Source organism: Tasmannia lanceolata, unplaced genomic scaffold (assembly GCF_043159265.1).
Source record: "Tasmannia lanceolata isolate RefF3 unplaced genomic scaffold, GAP_Taslan_0.1 ptg000016l, whole genome shotgun sequence".
Taxonomy (NCBI): domain Eukaryota; kingdom Viridiplantae; phylum Streptophyta; class Magnoliopsida; order Canellales; family Winteraceae; genus Tasmannia; species Tasmannia lanceolata.
Window position 1 is genome coordinate 1,270,307 of NW_027518693.1, and position 25,180 is coordinate 1,295,486.

The 25,180-nt window shown below is 38.8% G+C and overlaps 1 protein-coding gene across 1 annotated transcript; it reads left to right on the forward strand.

Moving 5' to 3' along the window:
• The first annotated feature begins 1,232 nt into the window (after positions 1-1,232).
• On the forward strand, positions 1,233-25,180 carry LOC143848727 (uncharacterized). Its single transcript, XM_077357731.1, has 10 exons — positions 1,233-2,406; positions 5,693-5,829; positions 11,843-11,940; positions 18,500-18,870; positions 20,618-21,070; positions 21,207-21,367; positions 23,925-23,998; positions 24,095-24,242; positions 24,439-24,588; positions 25,034-25,180. The coding sequence occupies exons 1-10, from the start codon at positions 2,232-2,234 to the stop codon at positions 25,109-25,111; spliced, it is 1,845 nt and encodes a 614-aa protein (XP_077213846.1). The 5' UTR covers positions 1,233-2,231; the 3' UTR covers positions 25,112-25,180.

The following is a 25,180-nucleotide window of genomic DNA, read 5'->3' on the forward strand; positions in this document are numbered from 1 at the left end:
TATAAACTTTTTGCACTATTGATTATATGCAAAGTAGTAAAGAGGTCATAAAATGAGAAACATAGCGCCCCCAACACACACTCAAGGGGAGATCATGTGTTCCGATTGCTTTTAATGAGCAACCTCTTGTGGAGGGTTGAATTTGCCTCTATAAAAAAGATTTATTAAATTATAATACCAATGTTTATTTTGATGCACAACTATGGAAAATCCAAGTAAAAGGACATACTTTCCTTTTCCAAGAACTGTTTGGTTCACATCTACTATTCACAAGATGATAATTGTTGGTTGTAATTTTTCCAAATGAAAGCTCTCTTTTTCCAAATAAAGAAGAGGAAAGTAGCCAGAATCTCATCTTTGGTTCACATCTACTTATTAGTGGGACATAACAAGTGTCTAATCAAGGGCACTGAAGATCAGTTGATCCAATGATAGGACGGTTAAGATCTCATCTTTGGATGATGATTTTGTACCATGGGGCCATCCGAGGTCGAATTTCAATTTCAAAGATTTTGGTTTTCCATTCCAAACATATAATCTGAGTTGCACAGGAGGCCATACGGCATGTTTGTTTCTAGTATGGATTGTCCTCGATTAGGTATATTCCAAGATAATAAGTATTTATTGTTTGTTGCACAACTATCCGTGATAAGATCGCTCCCCAAAAATATTTAAGCCCTGTCTTTTTCAGATTATGACAACCGATTGTTAGTCCAAAACCTATTATTGGACTCAAAATTACCCAATAATAGCTTTTGGAGTAACAATCTGTTATCATAATCAATACAAACAGAACCTTAATCTTTGAAAATTAAGATGATTGTAATTCCTACCAAAAGATGGAATTGCATTTAGCCTTGTTTTTTGAAGATAAACTATTTTTTCAGAGATAAATTTCATTTGGGTACAACTTATCCAGATCAATCTATCCTGGAATACAAGGCTATGGTCATGTCCATGAAGACAGTTAGGGGTAAAATCCATCCATCCATTGAACACCAGGCACTTGGCACCTAGACTACTTTTGTAACTGTACTTGCCACTTGGGAAACAAAGGCAAGTGGGTCTTTTACCCGTCATCCATGAATGGCAACACCAAACAAAGAGGAAAGTGCCCTAGGACAGCAACTCTCTTAAAAGTTTCGAGGTTTAAATAGAAACCAATCCCCACGAGGAAACCTGGTGATCTCTGGGATAAGTATGGAAACTGACTTCTTAGAGAAGTCAACCAATTGGAAAGTCTCCAAGAAAGGCAATCTTCCTAAGCTACCTAGGACTCCACCTCTATAAAAGGACCTCCAAGCTCAAAGCTACACATCATCTATTATCGACAAGCAATGTTATTCTGCTTCTCTGCTTCTTGGACGACCTTCCTGTTGACGATTTCTTACTTGAGCGTCAGAGTGGTCTCCCTTTGTCTACACTCCGGGACCCCTAACGTGTGTTCTTTGAGCACATGATGAGCACATATTGGAGCTCTACTGAAGCACATTCGACCTCAGTGGATTTCGGCACCAACATATACCAATCACACAATCAAACAGCTCCTTCGTATCTTCATCCAGAGCCAGCAGCTCCACCACAACACGTGTTGCCACGTGGGATGCACATCATCATAGTTTCAAGTGAAGTGATGATATATTCACCCGGCCCCTTTTCTTCCATAGCCACCCCTTTAGTGTATTTATACGTTATAAATCCTCTTTTTAGTGGGGTGCAACTCGGGTCGGGTTGAGAATTTGGGCACCCGAAAAGAGTGAAACCCGACATTTTTTCATGAAAATTTTATTTTATAAGCTTAAAAACTCGGGCTGGGTTGGGTTTGGGTTGGAAAAAGGGGATCCTCGGGTCAGCCCGAGCCGATCTGCACCCCTACCTTTTACACAAAAAAAGGGGGTGCCCCGGGAAGAAAAAGGGTACAAATATATTATTTCCCTAGCAAATGTTTAGATGCCCTGCCCCCCTTTGTTTCCCAGCCGTAGTACTGCTTTGGCCGGCAACGTCTCTTCTGTCATTCAAACGGTCTCTTCATCCGCATATGCGGGGCATAAATGATCACACACCAAAATATTCTTCGAATGTTCTCTAATTTTCTATTAAAATAGATAGGGTGAGGGAGAGAATAACTCTTCTGCTATTAATCTTATGCACCCCCAATCTCTACTTTTGCGCCATGAACTTCATCTTTTCCCCATCTCATCCAAACCCATCTACCCATTTTTGAATAATCTATGGAGAACGATTCTCGCTCTCCATCCCATGTGATTATTGCATATGATGCAACTAAGGATCTCAAAGAGCACGAGCTTCAGTTGGCAATTGATCATATAAGGGTGAGGGGGGACATACTTATTAGAGGTGACACTCTTCTCGTACTTGGCATTTTGCAAAGTGTTCCACACCCAAGTGAGTGCTCTTATTGATTAGCTTGCCTTTTTTTCTTTTTCTTTTTTCTGTTCTGGTTTTTATACATTGCTTTGGACTACATGTTGTTGAAGTATAAATGATTAAATAAGACCAGCTCTAAGACCCTTATTGACCTTATTAAGCTTTTGAAGTAATTGGTTGTTTCACACATTGGTTAGAGGAAATTTGGCTCGATTTCTATGTATTGGTCAATGGGTAGACCTTGGTTACCAATCTCCACCTTGTACATATAAGTGGCTTAATCTTGGGGGTGGGATTCCATGGTAATCAATCTTGGATTAGACTTAGTCAATTTGAGCCGGGTAGATTCTTTCACCTTCTTCATGAAAATTTTATAAAGGATTCATTAGCCGATCCCAACTAGTTTGGGACAAAAGCTTAGTTGAGTTGAGTTGAGTTGAGTATTCCTCCGATCCTCACGATCAGAAGTATAAGGGTGGAATCCCTTAATTCCTGGTTCTATTATGCCTCCCATTCCACAATGTTCTAAAACGTGCACTCCGCAGGCGTTACAGCGGGGCCTAAGGCCATTGCCATAACATCATGCCCATATACACAATGAAATTTCTGCTCGAACACCTTTCGTCAAAGGATCGACAATCCTGTCACATGTAGGTTTATAACTTACCTTCCATTTCAAAAAAAAAAAGGTTTATAACTTACCTTAAATTCATGTTTTTCCATTATAGCTCTAATATAGTGATATCCTGCGCGTATATGTTTTCCATTAGAACTATTCGCTTCAATGTATATTAGGCTTATTGCTGCTTGATTGTCACGGGGCATTTCTATTGGTCCATCAACCATACCGGGGTCTAAATCAACAAAAAATCATCTAATCCAGACGCATGAGTAGTCACCAACTTACAAGTTATATACTCAGCTTCCTGTGTGTATCTTGCTACACAATCCTGTTCTTACTAGACCAACAAATAGTTGCACCTCCAAATATGAACATATGTCTAGAAGTGGACGTGTTATCATCTCTGTAACATGTGAAATCCACATCGGAGTAACCATGAACCTCAATTGTGACCTAGTAGTCTAGAGGGCGAGCCTTGACGCAACGGTAAGGTTGCTCCATTGTGACCTGGTGGTCACGGGTTCGAGTCACGGAAACAGCCTCTCTGCAATGCAGGGGTAAGACTGAGTACATCTAGCCCTCCCTAAACCCCGCAATGGCAGGGGCCTCGTGCACTGGGCCACCCTTTTAGTAACCATGAACCTCAAGATTTTTCGCTTTTAAACACAATTTGAGCTGCTTCATTCCTTTAATATATTTTAATAATTTTTTACTGCTTCCCAATGAGCAGGACCGGGATTGCATTGATGTCTGCTTAATAGGCCCACATGATAAGCTAAATCTATCCTAGTACACAACATCACATGCATCAAGCTGCCATTGGCTACCCCAGATAAGGTATAGAAGAGACAAACAAAGAAAAGTAGGGAGCTTTCGCTAGACAATAACTACAGCTGATAATGTATATAAGAGACAAGTATATCCATAAGTGTCAAAGCAAATATTTAAGGTAATTCAACTGCTCTTATTTTTATCACTGACAAGATAACTAATGTTGGGATTGGGCCTGTAGCTCAATGGTTGAGGCTTTGGTTCTCAACCTTGACGTTGCAGGTTCGATCCCAGCTTACCTACCAAAAATTAAAGATAACCCATGTTACTGTATTGTAGGTTTAGTCTGAATTGTTGTTGTTTTTTTCCCTAAGAAAAGTAGGGAACTTTTGCTAGACAATAAATACCCCTGATAGGGTATAGAAGAGACAAGTATATCCCTTAAGTGTGAAAACAAAATTTTAAGGTAATTCAACTACTTTTATTTCTAACACTGACAAAGATAATGAATGTTATAGGATTGTAGGTTTATTCTGAATTGTTGATGCTGTTGTTGGCTTTTGTGTGTGAACTGGTCTAAGATTCCTATCCATATAATCGACTCTAGGTCCTCTAGTCTATTATCTGGAGTCAATCATGATCTAGCCTCTTGTGCACTTGGGAGTTCTAATCATGTAGTTCCAAGTCCTTGGTTAATATTAAAAGTTCTTTTTCCCCCTTTTTATTGACTTAATGCAAAAATCCAGAGGGCTACAATCTTTTTTTGAAAAGGGCAACAGAATATATATATATATATATATGTAAAAACAGAACCGAGGTGGTCCTGAAGGAACAAAGATAATACAAAGATAGCAGTATAATAATTCAAGGAGGTAGATAGTCAAAGCACTCAAACGCGGCCCGAAAGACTCCTTTCTTGGCAAGGGTGTCTGCTTCCGCATTGGCTGATCTCCTGCCATGGCGAAAAACTATTGAGGAGCCCTTAGCTCTGTCCTCTATTTCCTCTAAGAGAGGCAAAAATCGCCAAGGGGGAGAAGCGTTACCCGAAAGCCAGCGAATAACATTTAAGGAATCCCCTTCGACGATAATTTTGTCGCACTCTAGACGAGGCATCGAGAGAAGCCCGCTATGAACGGCTCGGACCTCTGCCTCGTTTGAGTCTGCCACTCCGATAGGCCCCGAGTAGGCCCAGAGGACTTCCCCTTTGTGGTTTCTACATAACCCCCCAACTCCTGCCATTCCTGGATTGCCGATAGACGATCCGTCAAAGTTAAGTTTCAGGGACCCAGGAGGAGGAGGAATCCAGGAGGGGAGGATTTTCACTTTGGTAGCCGATTCCAAGCATATGATTGACCATCCTTCCCAGAGGTCGAAAGCTGAAACAAAACGAAACAGAGGAAGGCTTCGAGCCCAGGATATAACCGCAGCTATCAACTGAATATAAATCCAATAGGGAGATCTAGCCTTCCCTTCAAAGATACGAGCATTCCTCTCTTTCCACAAGAACCACCATGACAGAGGGCTACAATCTAATGCATCATAAACTTTGGGTATGATTTTTTTTTTTGTAAAGTTTTTTTTTTTTTTGGTAGGCTTTTTGTAGAGTTATAGTGTTTTTTTAATGGTTTTTGTAGAGTTATAGTTGCTTGGGAAAAAATGTTGGTTGTATGTGTTTTCTGTTTATAGTTTATACTGTTATACATGTGATAAAATTAAGTCTCATGTTTGTGCATGAATGAATTGTAATATAAACAAATAACAGTAGGGAGCTTTTGCCAGACAATAAATCCCCCTTAGGTATAGAAGAAACAAGTATATCCCTTAAGTGTGAAAGCAAACATTTTCAACTATTTACTTACACTATATTGCTCACACTGATCTTCTAACAATATACTGGTTTGTTTGTTTAAGTGGGATATCAAACTAAAGCATGCACTGATTCTTTTGCTGGGACCAATGCTCGCGCCTTGGAAGAGGAAGTCTCAAAGAAGGTTGACCTATTTGTTCACATGCTCATGCAAAGTGCTGAAAAATGTGTACATGAAGGGGTAATGTTCTTAAATGCTTTATGCATAATGTTCTTAAATGCTTTATGCATTGATGCCCTTTACTATTTCTTATCCTGTTTTCTAAAGGATGGGTACATATATATATTCACACCTGTAGACATTCCATTGTGTTATCTTTCTTCAAAGAATTTCTGAGTTCTTCTCATGAATCCATATTTAAGCATGACATCTGTAAGGAGCATGTGATTGCAAGTTAAATCTTTCTTATTATTGTTCTAGGTTTTCTAGTCAGAATGCTAAACTCTACAGGTTAAGATATGTTATCAACTTTCTTTTCTCTATTATTATTATTATTTTATTTTTTTCGTACTCCTAGTTCCCATCACATATGCCCCCCCACGCATGCTTCTTCTCTGTGTAAGAATTGTAACAATCTGCAGCTTGCATCTGTTGACTTATAATGTCATAGCTATGTATGATGCTTTCCTTAGATAGCTTTCTGGGGTTCTTGATGATCGATTCTATTGCTGTGGTGATTTGTCATTGGTATTAATAGCCAAAGACATTTCAGCCGATGGGATAATTTCTGTTACTGATTTTATTTTCTCAAACTGTCATCGTGGTTTATTTTTTCTAACAAGAACAACTGAACACCTGGTTTAAATTATTTCCTAGGCACATTCTTAATTCCAGAGGAAGGATAAACATGAATTTTATCTTAAACACTTCAAAAAAAAATTGGCCATCTCTGTGTGAGAAATTTATTACAGTGTCGATCCATATTTAATATTTGTGCTGCAATTAATATTATTTTCCTTAGACTCAACTCAACTCAACAAAGCCTTTGTCCCAAACTAGTTGGGGTCGGCTAAATGAATCCTTAGAAAACTTTCACGAAGAAGGTGAAGGGAATCTACCCGGCTCTAATCCTGGCTCTAGTTGGGTTCGTCTACGTGGATCTTTTTCTTCCATTCTATCCTATCCAAGGTCATGTTCTCTGTTATGTTCCTAGCTATCAAGTCTTTCCTCACTGTTTCTACCCAGCTTGTTTTCGGTCTGCCCGAAAACAAAAACTGTCAAATTATTTTGCTTAGAGTGGAACAAAACTGTCAAATTCTATTTTATGGAGTGTTAGTTTCTTTGGGAATAATGGGTCAATTATCAGTGCTCTATAGGTAGCCTAACCCTATTTGTCCACATAAACACATCAATTATGGTTAAATGATGATATTGTAGATTGTCCAATGCTTCTTGGATTATATTTTTATTTTGAAAGATGACATAAATTTCATTGATACTGTGAATGATACATTGGGGACCAGGGGTCCCACCAAGTATTACATAGCATCAATTAAAAAAGGCCAGAAGCATACTTCTGACCAAGGAGATAAAATTGTAATATATAAATAGAAAACAGACAGCATTATATTGGGTATCCAATCGCCCACATCCAATCCCCGCTTTCACTAATCTACGCGATTAAGAGCTTGTAATTTCCATCGAGTCAATCCTATGATTAGATTGGTAAAGCACTGCCAAAACCCCATTAGGCGAATAACTATGGTCACTCAAGCCATACTGGGACAAATACAATTGATTTTTCCCTCTGAAGTACTTTAGACTACACCAAAAAAGTGTGATGACCAGCAGCCCCTAGCATTTAACAGACGTAAGGGCTACCATCAAACCCAAAAACAATCCTTATCACTGACTCGTCGCACCCCAGATAACATCCTCAAAAAGTCTCTAAAGCATCTCTACTCACAAAAAACCCCGAAGGGACAAGCTAGGCTGAAGACTTCTTTAATTCCAGAATATGCCCCACCACCTCAGAGACGAATACCTCCTCATCGAGGCTCAAGACTGAGAGTTCCTCATCCAATGGGGTTTGCTCTTCTGCTGCTCTCTTTCTAGAAATCATATCCTCTAATTTCGGAATCCCCATCTTCTTATTTTCCTCCCAAAGAAGACGCCTAGAGGTCTGTTACTCCTCCAATAACTTGATGAAAAAAGGGTGCTTATGCAAAAGGGAGTGAGATTCTTTAATGGTCCACATACCAGTCAACCTAAAGAGCGCTTCCGGCGTCCTGCTAGCTTCTTCTTTAAATATCTTCCACTGCTGCTTTGAGAAATCCCTAGTAATTTCCTTTTGAGTTGGCAAGTGTTTGGAAACGAATTCCTCCAGATATACCATCCTTTTCAGAACTTTTAGGGAGGTCTCCATCTCAAATAAATCCACCTGAAACTTTCTCTTTTTGCCACGGAGTGAAGAGGAGGAGCAAGGGTGAGGAGACACCGAATCGCTCTGACTTTCCATTTAAACCCAAGATCCCAAACCCAAAGGAAGTAGAGAAAACGATCACTCAGAAAACAAAGTATCACCACAGAATGGATACAACGGGGAGGCCAAGAACCCAAGTTTGTGAAAGAACTCCCTCTATCATGAAACGGCATTAATTGCGCCGAAGTGGCGCTTCCCAATTTCATCATTAATTTATTCTTCAGGTACGAAGTTTATCCCTACTACATTGAAACCATTCTCCAATCATATGAAGGATGGTGTCCTTCACGCTTCACGATTCTCAACGTGCAAGCCCCATTGCCGTTGAGGGGATGCACGCTACAATAACCGCCAAAAACCAAAAGACACAAAGACTCTTTAACTTCCCACACCAGGAAAGTACCTCCAGGATTAGACAGATCTTTAGAATCTTTGAAGATATCCTTTAACATTTTTCTTTTTTCTTTCATTTCATTTTTCTTTTTCTTTCTTTTTTCATCAATTGGGACTTCTTCTTGACAGCTACGCAGAAAGAAGGCGCTCACCCAAAAAGTCCAATCTGCAGGAAGTAAGACAGCTCAAGAAAAATGCTCTTATACCAAGCAAGCCACGTATGGGGACCCACCCTTTTCTAAAACAAACCATTATTTCTAAAATCCTGATTCATCTTGGACATAGATGGATTACCCCACACGCAAATATTCCAAGCTAAATCAGGGCCCTGATCTCGCGACCCTGAATTGAGACTTAGGTGTCCTTTCAGACCAGGCTCGGGAAGCGAGCCTTGCACATTTCCAAATTTGACCCTTGAAATTTTGAAATTTGAATCCTGATGAGGGGGATTCAGAATACCAACTGGCCGCCTGGCCTGAATCTCCAGGGGGCTCACAGACGCCCTGTTTCCTGGTAGGGCAATCAACGAAGAATCTCTCTGACCATCTCCAGGGTCCAATTGGGGGCCTCTGGATCCCTGGATGGAGACTCCAACCATGTAACAATGATTGGAAATCCATAGCTTCACAAAGGGAGAAAGTTTCCAACGAGGGGCAAAGATTTTGGCTGATACAGAACACATACATTGATTATGGAGTCCCTCCATTTTAACTTCCATCACCTGCCCGAAGAGATTTCCCAAGGCTTCAACCGTCGAGGAGGCCCACATATGTTATGGGATACCGTAAAAGTTGACCCATAGTGTCTCAGATCCATGAATGTAATCTGGGGACCAATGGGCAAGGGAAGATAAGGGTACTCCACAGTTTCCGATTCCCAAATCCAGAATCCTAGAGGCCACCTCTTCAGAATCAAAAACAAAAAGGATCTCATCATTGGAGAGTAAACACGGGCAAGCAAGGGATGGAGAATTCCAAGACTTTTTGGCCCATTCCCATAGATCTTGAAGGGATCCAGAGATATCATTCCTTCTACCCACCAAACATGCCTTTAAGGAATCCATTCTTGTTTCTACCTCCTTACCGGAAATAGAGATCGATCGAGATCCTTTTTCCACCATAGAGGACGAAATTACCCCAGAGTCAGGCCATGGATCAGATTTTGAAACTATTGGGCCACCAGCCCCTGATGTGGTGGGGGATGGATATGAAGGCTTTTGTTTACGATCCAGGTGACAACAACGACATTTACTCCGTCGTTTAAAATTGGAATAATTACAAGACGAGCCTCCACCACCGAGCAAGCTTTCTATTTCCGTCCTGAGCCGAAACCACCGGGCAATAAACTGAGGGTGGTGAACTCTTCTTTCTCTAAGAGCACCATCGACACCTAGTCCTCCATTTGAAACTGTAATAAGCACGGGATGGGCAAAACCAGCCCCCTTGCCTCTGATTTTTTTATTTCCGCCTTTTTTGATTTTTTGTTTTCCGCCTTTTTCACTTTCAAACATGTTTCCCCTGTTGCTTCTTGGATTATAATTATGCATAATTTGATAATCATTTAATATTAAAATACATTCAACTAATACAAATGCATCATTTGATTTATATTTGCTATTCTATTGATGAGTATGCTCACAGTTTATGCTAAACACCGTATCTTGCATGAAATTGTAAAACAACTAATTACTTCAAAAGCTTAAGCCGTTGGAGATGGCATTATTTAATCTTTTATACTTTAACAATCCCCCTCACGTGTGGCCCTTCCTTTTAGGGTTGTCCTACACGTGACAGATGTGGCCCCTAGGGGTGGACATGGTTCGGTTCGGTTCGGTTTTGGGGTATACCCAGAACCGAACCATATATAATCGGTTCCCTGAAATTGGAACCGAACCAGAACCATATAAGTTTGGAACCGAACCGAACCAGAACCATATATAATCGGTTCGGTTCGGTTCGGTTCTGGGTTTACCCGATCTTCATCAAATCAACGGAATTTCTTCACAATAGTTGTTTGAATGTTTGGTTTTCTTTTCTTGAGATAGAATAATTTTTTGTTTCCAACTTGTCATCATCATTATGGGAAAAGCAGAGCACAAAAGTCTCTAATGAAATGATGAATATGACTTTGTGGGGGCGTTATACAAACTACTCTCATAATATTTTACTATTTTTAAAAGCCTTTCACTTTCTTCTTACACTTACAAAAACTTTCAAGTTAATATTAAAAACAAAAAGGATTCCCACATCTTCTTTCCTGCCATTAAAATATTAAGGCTTGTTTGGTGAGATTAAAAATATTTGGGCAAGTGCTGAGATTAAAAAACTTGTTTTCCAGTCTGACTAAGGGTTTTAAGGTGGGTCGGTTCTTGGTTCGGTTCTCGGTTCCGGGATCCAAACCCAGAACCGAACCGAATTTCCATCGGTTCCAGGTTATTAGAACCGGAACCGAACCATATAACTATGGAACCGAACCGAACCGAACCATATGTGCCGGTTCGGTTCGGTTCCTCGGTTCGAACCGGAACCATGTCCACCCCTAGTGGCCCCTCTTTTGGGTTGGCCATTACATGTGGATTTTTTTAATATCAAGGAGTTTTGAACCCAGAACCTGTTGCTCTGGTACCATGTGAAAGAACCAATTACTCCAAAAGCTTAAGCCGTTGGGGATGGCGTTAGTTAATGTTTTATACTCAAACAGAAATAAAGTACATTCATGCTCATGCACCGAGTAAAATGCCTAATAAGCTTGTATATTGCTTAGTACCTTTGTTTTGTTGTTGTTGACCCCATTCACTACAAAAGTCCATGCATATGAAGCTGATACCACTGCAATGATTGGCCTAATTAGATAGAAGCATTGTGTCCAATTTTTGCAATTCCAAACTATGCTTTTTACCCCTGTATAATGTTACTTTACATATGAAACAAATGAACCAGTGCTTAGTTGTGCGGTGGTGATGATTAACTACATCATTCATCTCTCACTCCACACAAAGAAATCTGTAACTTTTGAAGATGCACCAACCTTTTTTTTTTTTATAGAATTCTAATATCCTAGTACTTGTTAATATCCTAGTACTTGCGACTGAAACTTCTATAGATAATTGAAGGTTACTGTACCATGCGCTATATTTTATTCATGTGGACTAGTGCGGTAGGTGAACGCATAAATCCCTCAGATGAATCTAACCCTGCTTAACTGCTTGATTGACTTAAAATGACACTAATTATGGAAAAATAGTAACACACTCCAGGCATGGACCTAACTAATTCAATTGCCATGATGTTGTTCCAATTTTAATTCAGAGACCTATTATTTTTTTGTTTGGTTTGTTTCATTAATGTTAAGATTTAGTAATTCTTTAATCATGCTTAGGTATGCATTGACGTCAAAATTACTGCTGGAACTCCTATGAAGAAAGTTATCTCGAAAGAGATTGTATCTTGTAAAGCAGCTTGGGTTATACTTGATAGGTACATTTCTTTTCATTTGTTTTTGGTGTGTACATGATATTAAGCTGATAAAGAAGGTTTATGTTATTAGACACATAGGGTCTATTCCTTTTTACAATTCTTTCCATGCATCAATCCAAAATGTATAGTGACTTCATTTTTTTCTCCTTATTGTTTGTTCTTCTGAAACAACCAAGTACTCCAAAAGCTAAGCTGTTGGAAAAGGCGTTATTTAATCTTTTATACTTTAACACTCCCCCTCACATGTGGCCCCTCTTTTGGGTTTGACTATTTCATGTGGATTTTTGCTATCAAGGAGGTTTGAACTTTGGACCTTTGGCTCTGATACCATCTGAAACTACCAGTTCCTATTGGTCGAACTTTTGGTGCATTATGTCATATGTATTGTTCTTTCGATGCTTCAACATTTATAATTAGATTTTGATACTTGCATTTGTACCTAGGCCAATTTCTAACGTTTATTGGTGTTGTGTTTTCTTTTCTTTCATTTTATAAAGTTGAGAACCAATCTGGTCATTATTTGCAGAAAATATATATTTCATAATGCCTTAGTTTAAAATTTTACTATCTATACGTTGTTCTGGTTTCATAGATTGGGAGCCAAAGAGATATTGGCATTCATATTTTGGAGTTGATAGTTAAAGATCTGCAAGTTGGAAATTGGAATATACCTATATGAAGGAGGCTTTAGTTAATTGAGTTTTTTTGCTAGTATCAATGGCAAATTTGTTGAGAGATGTGATTTTACTAGTCTTTTGAGAGCATTAAGCCATTTCCTCCAATTTTACCTATTTCATGTAATGGAGGGCATTTTTATAGTTTACTATACATTCCAACTTAGATTAATATGTTATGAGTATTGTCACAGCCTGGCCTCGCACCCATTTGGTACTAGTGCAACGCTCTTACGTTAGCCCTGAATCAGCTACCCCAAATGGCCTAGCTGAATACCCAAGGCAAGCAAGACACTTAGACGCTACCAGAAGGAAGCTCACAAGAATAGAATGAATGCCTTTTATTACTCTCAGGAAAAATGGTTACGTATCAGAGGTCTGGAAGTTCATAAGTGATTTGAGAATATGGAGCTCATGCAAATTATTTAGATCTTGCAATCATCCAATGGTCTAGGACCTAATTTATAGGGTATCCCCTCATACAAATTATTTAGATCTTGCCAGTTGGAAATCATCCAATGGTCTAGGACCCTCCTAGAATTTTTTAGGCTATCTGGAATTCTCCATACATGTCTCTACCAAGAGACTACAAGAATATAGTAGAATACCTACAAATACCTACAAGTTTCTAGATACTTTTAAATTTTTTTTCTCCAAGAGTCTTCTACACCTTTCTATAGTTTTTAAATTCCACTTCTTTAAGCCTTGTTTGAGCATCCTTTATGCCTATAAAAGTAGTCATGGTGTGCCAAATTCTAACCCCGTGAAATGTCCATCCCCCCCCCCACCCCCACAAAAAAAAAAAAAAAAAAACTTGATTTTGTTGACATCCTCACTGCAACTTCATTGTGTTGATTCCTTAGACAACTCCTTTGCTCTTCCAATGAAGTGCTTGTCTTCCTATGAAGAGCTCGATCCTCCCATCGAGTCTTCAGGTTGCTTGGACACTCCAAGCATCCAATCCCCATAGCCCATCCACATTTTTTAGGGCGGGGCGGGGCGGGGCGGGGCCGGATGTTGCATTCCCCGTCCCCGTTCCCGATTTAGGGATGGCGGGGAATCCCTGTCCCCGCCCCTCGGGGAATACCTAATCCCCATCCCCGCCTCACACAAAAATCCTCACCTCAAAAAAGCTTTTTAACATCCCAAAAAAAGAAAAAGACAAGCCGTATTTGTGCACTTTTCAAAATATGGTAGTGCCAATATCACTAGCATAAAAAAAATATTTACTGTTAACTTAAAAAACACTAAAACAATACTATTATAAGAGGATATTGATAATGGCTTGCATAGTAAAACGGAGCGGGGCGGGGCCATCTCCATCCCCGCCCGTTTTAAGTCTCCGTCCCCGCTCCAAGTCCGGGAATCCCCGCCCCGTTCGGGGTGGGACGGGGCGGATCCCCGGTTTCATGGGTGAAATTGCCAGCCCTAACATTTTTGTAGGCCTTTCGCTTAATTGTAATGTTGAGAGCCTCCCAACCATCCGTGTATGAGAGCCATACATGGGAATCTCTCATCCATGATGGTCACCACTCCGAGATGAGGCACGAGAATTGCCTTTGTTGCGCACAGAAATTCGATGCCTAATATTACCTGGTAGCCATTCAATGGAATTGTTGCAAGGTCGATTACACCATTCCATCCACTGATGTTGAGCTCCACTCCTTTGGCTTCCCCACCGATGGGCTTGGTCTCCAAGTTAAAGGCTTTTTCCGACATTGTCTCCTCAAGTTGAAGGCCTAACCACTCGGCCTTGTCCTTCGATACAAAGTTTTGAGTTGTGCCTGTGTCCACCAAGGCCTTTGTAACCTTGCCGTTGATGTGCACGTCCATGTGCATCCAAGGTTTTAGGTTTCAATTTCGGTGCGTTTTGGTCGTGATAGAAATTGAAGCATGTTGATTTCAAATGAAAATTTTGATGGAAATCTTGTTCGATCACGAAAATGTATGGAAACATATGCAAATGATGGTCATTTAAGATGAAACTTTAGGAAGTGCTAGAATAAGCACAAATACACTCTACAAAACCATCACATAAGCAAAATCCCAACCTATAAGGGTTTTACAACATCTAACACGTAGTGAGTTACATTCTCATGTATGCCTGATAATTCTGTACATAACAAATTGCACATGTATTTCTAGCATTTCCAAAGGTTTCATCTTAAATATCCACCATTTGCCTATATTTTCCTTTGTTTTTTCCTGAATTTATAAGATTTCACTGATATTTCTGACTAAAATCGACGTATACCAAAGTTTTGACCAAAATACTATAATATATATGTACTTAAAATTTAGGTTTTCGTATGCATTTCAGGTTCGATGTGCATTTCAGTGAGGATGGAGACAGAAACATTTCAATCCTTTCATATAGGTTTTTGTGGAAATTTAAACCATGTATACATTAACTCTCTTCAAGGGTTTAGGGCCCTTTGCTTGGCCCCTGGTTGCTTTGAGGCTTAAGGCACCGACCTATGGTTCCTCCTTTTCACCTTCGCTTGCCATCTCACATTCCTTGTATTTGACCCTCATTGCACTAGGGGCCTTCTTTAGGCAATCCCTCTCCTGATAGCCTCTAAACCTTACGAAGAAATTTGATGTCTTCTTATAAGATATGGTCTTGCTCCTATCCTTAGAATTTTTCCTTGGTCCTTCCTTAGAAGGAGACCTCTTGTCTCACCTATTTTTCTCATCTTGGGACTTGGTCTTTTTGGAAGACTTCTTTCTGGTGAACTCCAACATCTTTTCCGCTGCATCCAAGGCTAAAGCCAAGTCCTGTATGACACAGCGTTATAGTTCTTGCTTGACCCATGGATGTTGTCGATTCATAAAGAAGGATTTGTCCTTCTCTGCCATGTCCAGAAGGTCAAGTGTGAGTGTTGTGACCTCTTTCACATACTTACAAATTGACCTCATGTGCTTGAGGCACACTGGTCTCTTTTGAGCCAAGTATTCTACGTTCTTAGGAAGGAATTGATGGGTTGATTCCTTCTTGAGATCTTCTCATGGTCTGATGGTGCATAGTCCCCTTGCTGTGTCACCATGTCACCTACGCCACCATAGCTTGGAGTCGTCGATGAGGTATATGGGGGTCGTGTACACCTTGTCTTCCTCATCCTCAATCCTAATAGCCTCAAGGTACTGTTCCAATTTTCGCAAGAGGTTCCCCATCTCCTGGGGATTTTTTTTTTTGAATGGCAACCATCCTGGCATTTCTAACTCCCCTATAACACTTGCGCTCAAGAATTCATACCTTTGGCGTCTCTAGTGATTATTCAACTGTTCAATATTCATCTCTGACATAGTGACCTTCAAAGTTGCCATTGTTCTTCTCGCGTCTATGAATGCAAGTCTCTGATACCATTTATCACCAGCCCTAATCCTTAGCCTCACACCCCTTCGACACTTCTGCTACACTCCAACATTAGCCCTGAGTCAGTCTACTTCAAATGGCCTAGTCTTGTACCAAAGGCAAGTAGGACACTTAGACCCTCCTAGAAACTTCTAAGCTCTTTAGAATTCTCCATACATGTTTATACCAAGAGACTACAAGATGACACTAGAATTCATACTAATATCTACAAGTATCTAGACACTTCCGACTGTCTTCAAGAGTCTTCTACACGTTTATGGAGTTTTGGAATGATCTCCACTTTTCCAAGGCTGCTTTGAGTCTTTGACCCTCCTTTAGGGGTATAAAAGCAGATGTGGTGAGCTAAATTGTTGCCTTGTGATAGTAGGCTGCCAAGTTCAAAAGGTTTACCAAACATCTGTTTGGTAATAGAGCAAAGAAGTCTAGAGAGAGGTTTTGTAGGACAGATGTTGAAAATACCATATCTTGATCAAACACGTCAAGAGCTATTCAATAAGGGTTGATTGTTGAAGCTGAAACTTTTTCCTAGACCTAGATGTGTGATTTTCTTTTGAAAAGCAGCTTTAAAGGCTTAGTTCTAGCCTATTTCACAACAAGTATCGTCTATAAAATATAACATGGCATGTAACACGTAGCGTCACATGCATCTTTTATATATTTATGTGAAGGCTATATTGCTCACCATTTGCATGGGTGAAGATCCTCCCTTGCTTCAGGTTTATCTCATGCTCCGATCTGAGGCGGTGCTGGAGAGAGATTTTCTCTAGTGGTGACAAGGAGGTTCTATCTCTGCAGTTGATTCCTCCTGACCCAATATTGATGAAGCTTAATTTCGATGGTTCGAGTTAAGGCAAAATGGGGCTTGTAGGCCCAAGCGGAATTCTCAGGGACGAGAGGGGTCAAACTAGCTGGTCTTTCTCTAGTCCTCTTGGGCTTACGGATTCCAATGAAGTGGAATTGATGCCTGTTCTTCAGGGCATCAATATTACCTAGAGCAGAGACCTGGCCAAGTTGATATTATTTGTTAAATGTCATCAAGTGGCTAGATGGGGGCCATCATCATCCCAAGAGATTCGATTATATGATCGATGAGATAGTGGTGGATTTCCCAGTTCATTTCCAGCATGTTAGATCGGGCAATATTGATGTATATAGGTTAGCCCATGCGAGACTTGGAAGGTAGTCTTTGTAGACTTTTGATATCCTCCCTCCTTGAGTTCCTTTGTTTCTTGTTGCAATCCTCTTTGTTTTTGTGGTTTCTTCTCTTTGTTTTTTACCATTTCTCGGCAAGGGAAATCTCAGCATATATTAAAAAAAATTATTTTTTCAGGCTTATATCGGGGAAAAAACGAGAAAAAATTATTTAAAAAAATATGAATATATAAAATTTAAGAAAAAATATTGTAAAAGTACCGGGACAATATCATGATATTATTGCGATATTTTTATGATAAAAATGAAAATATCGCTATACGTTTAAAATCTGGGGATTATTTCGGGATTTTGTTGTTTTCTCAAAATGGCGTGATCAAAATGCGATATTTTGAAAATATCAGAGATATTTGTGACATAGCTCGGTTGAGGTGTTTCCTACTTTCTTTCTGTAATAAAATTCTTTATCTTTCATAAAATGTGTAACATCCAAAATATACCTCCAAAAGTAGTCATCAGTAATCCATCCATTCTTCCTTTCACGTTCTTGTGCGTAGATGCTTGTAATACCATAATTGTGAAGTTTTAGTATGTGCAAATGCCCATGCCCTAAAATTTCACGTAGATCACAAGAAATGTACTAAATCATCATGAAGACATGTCACATTAATGAAAATCATAATGTACAGAATCCAAAATCTTCCAAGATGCAACCGTAGCACAGGATCGATTGCTCTAATACCAATTTTTACGATCCCAAATCGGTTCGCAATAGGTTTGATCTTCTTAGAGGGAAGATTAGCCTCTCGACCCACTTCAAGGGAAGGGTCTGTTCTCCTTTGTGCTCAAAGACACAATTTCTGGGATAATTTCTTGATTAATTTGAAAATGACTAGTTACATGTTATTTAATGTTTATAGAAAACCCAATATAGCACTTCATGTAAAACTCCTACCCAAGCCATTCAAGATAACCCTTATCTCTAAGAGTCCTACTTATACTTAATAACTAGAGAGCAAATCTAAAAATAACGATATCTAAACTGATTTATTTCAACCAAAGTGGGACCCATTTAGTCACGTAACAATTACACAAGATAATAAAGAGTAAATACCCTTCGAACAACCTGAATCATAATAGCATTGACGAGTCAACTTTGTTTTTGGCACATTTTCTTCTTTTTTTTAATTACTGGTCAGTGCAATTTGGAACCGTAGAAACACACAATTGTCGTATTATATCAACAATTACTTCTTAATTCTTGATAGGGACATCAGAATTTTCACTTAGATGTTGTTCTCACCTTGCTTCTTTATTTGTTTTTCATTTCTTAATGATGGGTAGCAAATTTTTGCAGGCACCTAAGAAAGGATTTGAAGTTCTTCATCAAACATATACCTTGCAAGATTGCGCTCATTCAAGATAGCTTATCTGTGAAACCGATGAGGAATTTTGTCACAATAATGAATGATACAGATGTCTCAGAAGAAAAGTTTTTTTATTCACTACGGAAGTCTGTTGCACCCACCTTGAATGTTCAAGATAGTGCAACTGTAAACAATGATCTGTCTGTTATTTCTTGTGGAAGCTATTCTGTATCAATAAGCTCCCAAGAAACCTTTGATGACAATAGGTGCAACTTGGCATCTTCATCCAGTTACAGGTTGCAGGAGTACAATACATCGGTGTATGATGAGATTGTCTCTTCTCCTAAGCAAGAAATAACGGGTATGTGTGTCACATTGTGTTTTCTTGTGTAATTATATGATATAGTCACATTCCACAACTTTTCAAATCATATACACGCCATGACTCCCACATACATCAGATTTTCGTATCATTGGCAGGGAAATGCTTGTGATTTGTGATTGTTTGTCGCTTTTAACTTGGTCATGTGCAGGGGAAGTGTTTGTGATGTTTGATTACTGCAGAATTTATCCTTCCTTCAATATTTTCTTGAGTTCAGCTTATTCACTAATTATATACACAGAGTGATGGAGACCAGTATTGACACCCCAAAAATATACATACCACCTTATTATTTATCTTGTGTGTCTAATAGTCAGCTAGTTTGTTTTGAACTTTTGATTTTTCATAAATGACAGCTCCTCCCCCTACCTTCTCTCTTCATCTTCTTCTCTCCTTCACCTCTCCCTCTCTTGATGTATCTATCTACATCTATATCTATATCTATATCTATATATCTTAAACCATAATTTATCTAACTGCCAGGCCTAGCACCTTAAAATTTATTTATATTGAGCAAAATATACAACATGGAAGGGCTTGATGCCTTCCCTTCCCTCAAAGCTCAAAAAATAAGTAAGAAATCATTTAGACAGAATTTTAGGAATTTCCAATACATCACACCTTAAAGCCCTCTAGCAGGACTAGGGATATCTTTCCATTCCCAAAAGATTTGATTACAATTCATATCACAGGCGAAATTAGCAGGAGGGTACGGTACTTGATTGCCTAGACTATATTGGTGGATAAAGCTCGCTTGATCTTAGCAATGAGATCCTTTAAATCCTGTCAGTAATAACTTTATAGACTAATGAATGCTCCTTATTGTGTTGATCATCCCAATCAAAACCCTACTTTCGCCTTCAATCCAAACCTCGGAGAAACCCCAAGGTCTTAAAATATCTAAGGCCATCTAAAATGCCTCTCAATTCATCCTCAAAGCTAGTACCAACTTTATAAAAATGAGAAAAAATCCAAGATAAGCTTACCCACATGATCTCTAAAGATACCTCCACCACCATAAATGCCCGGATAGCCTCTTGACGCTCCATATGTGTTTAAATTTATTTGCAATGTCTTTGGTTTCAGCCATAAAACTTTTAAAATTGTAGGAGTCATAACCTTCTTTGGGGCAAGGTTTTAAATTTTGGTTTCAGTTCGATCAACACGGGAACATTTCAGTTTAGGGTTCGAGCATGTAGCTCAATGGTTGAGACCTTGTTTCTCAACCTCGAGGTCACAGGTTCGATCCCAGCTTACCAAACCCAAAAAAAAAAACATTTCAGTTTCGGTGGAAATTTTGGAGGAAATCTTGAAAAAATACGGAAACGTATTGAAATATATGTAAATGATGAAATTTTAAGATGAAACTATGGGAAATGCTAGAATAAGCACAAATACAAACTTAGAAACCATCAGACATAAGTAAGAAATCCATCCATAATGGCTTGATCACATCGAACACCTAGTGACATGCATGTTCTCGCATGTCTGGGACAGTAAAGTCAGTAAAGAAGTACAATGTAATGAAGTGCAAGAAAGTACAATGACCAGTCCCCCCTCCCCCAAGGACCCAAACTCTATGTCAATACCACATAGAGTTACAGAGTGTTATTGGTCCCGTACTGATCTGACATCCAATGCATAAGATACATTTACTTTGCTCTTTAAGGATTTTACTGAAGAGATGAATATTTCAATCTGAAAAGGATTTTACTCTTTAATACAGGAAAACATTTGAAAGGAAAACAACAGAACCGTTCTGTTCATCATGTTCTCTTGAGCCAACACAATATCGTTTTTCGACATCAATATTCGGAACAGCCAATCCTTTGCACTGGCTGTGGGCTGAGGACTATATTGTATGCCAAGGAGTCAATGAAATTCGAATTATCCGAAATTCAAGCTGCAACATCTGACTTCTCAAAAGAGAACCTGGTGGGGGAAGGTGGATTCGGCCGTGTATATAAAGGACGACTTATAGATGGACAAGTTATTGCTGCCAAGCTACGGAAAGAAGAAAGTGGACAGGGATATACTGAATTTCGTTCTGAAGTACATGTTCTAAGCCTTGCACGCCACAAAAATATTGTTATGCTCTTGGGGTATTGTTCCGAAGAGAACCACACTATTTTGGTGTACGAGTATATCTGCAACAAATCTCTGGAGTCACACCTATTTAGTAAGTTTTTTAGTTTTTAAACAGGCTTGAATTCCATGCTACAAGAGTAGATTCTAATTTTTTATTTTTTTAAAAAAAAAATTCTTTGATCTGCTTCACTTTTAATACTGATCGTTTATGTTACTGATATCATTAGGTAAACCTGGAACTGTACTTGAGTGGCACCAAAGACATGCTATTGCCATTGGAACGGCAAAAGGGTTGCGTTTTCTACATGAAGAATGCCGTGGGGGTCCTATTATTCATCGAGACTTGCGTCCAAGCAATATACTACTCACTCATGACTTTGTTCCGATGGTAAATTTATGTAGTAGTCTCTACTTTTAATTTTGGTAATAAAGTCTTTCTACCTTTTTCGCTTGACTGCAATTGAAGTTTGACAACGTAGGAGCTGGCTTTGAAATGAATTATTCTTCTTATATTTTGTGTAGGATATACCGGAGGAAAAACATCATATATTGAAGGACTCTTTCGACACCAATATGGTCTTTTTTTGCTAATAAAATTATTTCAAACTAATCTTATTTGCAAACTGAACATTAAGACACTTGGAAGCCAATTACTGATTGGGAAAGTTGCCTTGTTTCCCACTCTTACCTTTAGTGGGAAGCAAAGATGAGAAAGGTGCTTTGTTTGGTTTTCTTGTAAAACTTAGATATAATAGGCTCCTATTACACGATCAGGAGACTATGTGGCTGCAACAGAGACTGGGTGGCTGCAACAGAGACAGGGATTTTCTCCTAGAACTTGCGGCTAAGGCTTGAGAGAGAGAGAGAGAGAGAGAGAGAGAGAGAGAGAGAGAGAGAGGGAGAGGAGAGTTTCTTCTGGGTTTTCTCTTGATTATTTCTATTAGGTTTTTTCTTGGGTTCTTCTTGGGTTTTGACTTGGGCTTTACTCTCGGGCTTCTCCCGTATACGATCATAGTTGAGAGGGGTAAGGGTTGCAAGTTTTGTGGGTTTGGGGCTATAATCCATTGTAATCCTTGTATTATTTTCTTTCTCACAGTGAAGATCATGTTCTCGCCCATGGACGTAGGCATTTCGGCCAAACCACGTAAAATCTTGTTCATCTCATGGTTTGTGTTTATTTTTACTTTTCCATTTACTTATTCACGATCAGATCGAATTTGCCCGACGGATTTGCCCAACAGGTGGTATCAGTGCTGAGGTTGGAGAGATCGTTGAGGCGGGTGGAGCGAGCTTGAGTGTTGTGATTGGATCAAGTAGAACATTTATTCAAGAGATTCTCGTATGAGGTGAAGCCATACAACGAGAAGTGTGGAGTCGTTTGAGATGGAGGTAAAATCAAGTTCTACCTAGTTCAACATCGATAGGTATGACGGTAAGGGCACAAGGCCTAGTTAATGTGTTGTAGGGAAACGATGGGAAGATGGAGAAGATGATGAATGCCTTTTAGGAAGACATTGAATCGAAGGTTGTCATCATAACTCGACTATCTGCTGGATAACATTATGTTTAACGTTATGGAAGAAGAATCAACACTTGAGTTATGGGAATAGTTGGAAAAAGCTTTACATGTCAAAAAATTTCTCCAATTGATTGTATCTGAAGTGGTAGTTGTACGGTTGAAGATGCAGGAAGGTAGGGATCTTCTGGAACATATGACGGTGTTCAATGGGCTTGTGGATCAGCTCTACAAGGTTGAAGAAAAGATGAAGGAAGAAGGCAAGGACCTTTTACTTCTTCACTTACTGATTTGTAATACAATCTTGTGACTACATTATTATTTGGTAAGGATATCGTGAAGAGGGAAGAAATCATGATGACACTCTTATCAAATGAGATTAGGAGGCCTAATCAAGATGCTGGTTAAGAGCATGGGTTGATTGTTTGTTGGGAGAATCAAAGATGAAGGTCGTCTGACAGGGGATCAGGAAAAGGAAAGTCAAAATCTAGGGTCAGCGGAAAGGGTGTGAAATGAGCTTACATGTCGGACAACGATGCTACAAATACGGCAGTGGTAGCGGATGAGCAGAGTATAAAGGTTGGAGATGTTCTCACAATCTCTACAGGTAATCGTACTTCTTATGATGAGTGGATTTTAGATTCAAGGTATTCCAAGATGGAATATTTTGTTACTTTCCAAGATATAGGAGCATGTGACAGGTCAACTTGTGACATCACGAGAATTGGGACGGTCAAGATAAAGATGTCCGATAGAGTGGTTCGTACTTTGTGTGGTGTGTCATATATCCCATAGATATGAAAGAATCTATATGGAAAGATGTTACTTTACTGCAAGATTTTCAGGTAGAGGAGGTAAAGATATTTTACTCAATAACCCCTTAAACACGATTCATCATTTCAGTAGCATATATCAATCAATGTAGAAAAGAATTGATTTTTTACATTAGAATAATGTGCTATGTAGAAGTAACATCAACAAAGCTTTAAAATCAGAAAATTATAACTCAAAAGCCTATGAGGAATTTAAATTGTGTTTACGTACAGTTACATAAAGAGGCTACCTGCTTGCCTCCACTTTGTATTTTCTGTTCTCTCATCTATAAATTCAAGGTGCTTTCCCAAGTCTCGAGCTAAATTCCGGGTTAAATAAAATGTTCAATTGCATACATGCATACAATAAGAAAAAAGAAAATAGAGACAAACTTCTATGTGTCGTGGCTGAGTTTATGTATTTCCAAAACCAACCCCTGTCAACACATATACTTGACCCATTTATAAGAATATGTGCAAAATGCTTTCCAGCCTCTTTCTGACAGGTTTCTTTATGTTTTTTTTTTTAACCCCTCGCCATATGCATGTAAAATTTTGAGGTTACACATGGAATACATTGTAAACAGATTTTTCAATTGACGGAATCATTTACGCAGCTAGGTGACTTTGGCCTTGCAAAATGGAAGACAACCGATGATTGGACTCGTACGAGGGTTATTGGCACATTAGGGTGAGAGTACTTACTGCATCCAGCTTTCTAGGTTTACTTGTTACAATTGGATATTTTTCAATTGAAAATCCCCATCAAACCTTTTAACATTTGCAGATACCTTGCACCAGAGTACGCAGAGAATGGTATTGTTTCTGTAAGGACAGATGTTTATGCATTTGGAATTGTTCTTTTACAACTGATATCCGGGCGCAAGGTAGTTGATGTAAATAGAGAAGGGCAGGACCAATATTTGCTCCAATGGGTATGTTATTCCTATGTATTTCTAGTTTTTGTTTATTATGAACTAATTCCTGTTGTTCTTTTCAATTTATCTTATTTTTTATAAGAAATGAGAAGGACATTTATTTATATTTTAGACACCTTTAAATCCGGTACATTTTAAGCAAGTGTTTTAAATATTGATAAAGATGTACGTGTGTGCTGATTTGTAATTTTAGGCAGAACCGCTGATTGAGAGGCTTGCGCTACATGAACTCATCGATCCTTGTATTGGAGAATCCTATGACACATACGAATTGTATCATATGGCTAAAGCGTCGTACTTATGTGTTCGGAGAAATCCAGAAATGCGCCCATCCATGGATGAGGTACTAAAAGTTGCTTTATAATGACACTTTTTTATGAGCTTTTGTTGATAGTTTGTTGATTTCCTTACATTCTGCACACATGATGTTTTTCATCTAGTTTAACAACAATATGTAGTTAAAAAGTGATCTGCTGTTGGATCAAACATCAAGGGTGGTACCGCTCACAAGGGACTTGACAGTCGGGCACCATCGGTTTCATGATATCTTAACAACAAGAGAAAATAAAGTTGAAAATTTCAATAAAATGATCTGTGGAGCTTTCTTTCTCACTTACTAGTTACTATGTACATAATAATTTTCTTTGTTCATTTTCTATCTAAACCAATGAAATATTTTTTTTTATTCTATAAATTTTATAGAATCTGTGGAGCATTCCTGTTTTTCATTTTTATCATCTATTTTAGTATATTTTACAGTTTTTTTATCCAAATACAAATGACTGTAGGTCATACGTCTTCTTGAAGGAGAGAGCGATCATGTCCAGGAGTTAACACAACAGTTCAGGTCTCATGTTACAAAATGATCACATAGTGTGGTATGTAAACTTTTTGCATTTGATAACAGATTTTAATGACAAACTTTTGATTCTACT

What these genes read in the sequence shown, in the direction of transcription:
- LOC143848727 (XM_077357731.1), top strand. Translation starts at nt 2,232, where the DNA reads ATGGAGAACGATTCTCGCTCTCCATCCCATGTGATTATTGCATATGAT. An exon ending in AGGGTTATTGGCACATTAGG is followed by an intron (nt 23,999 to 24,094) that starts GTGAGAGTACTT and finishes TAACATTTGCAG; the next exon opens with ATACCTTGCACCAGAGTACG. An exon ending in TGCGCCCATCCATGGATGAG is followed by an intron (nt 24,589 to 25,033) that starts GTACTAAAAGTT and finishes AAATGACTGTAG; the next exon opens with GTCATACGTCTTCTTGAAGG.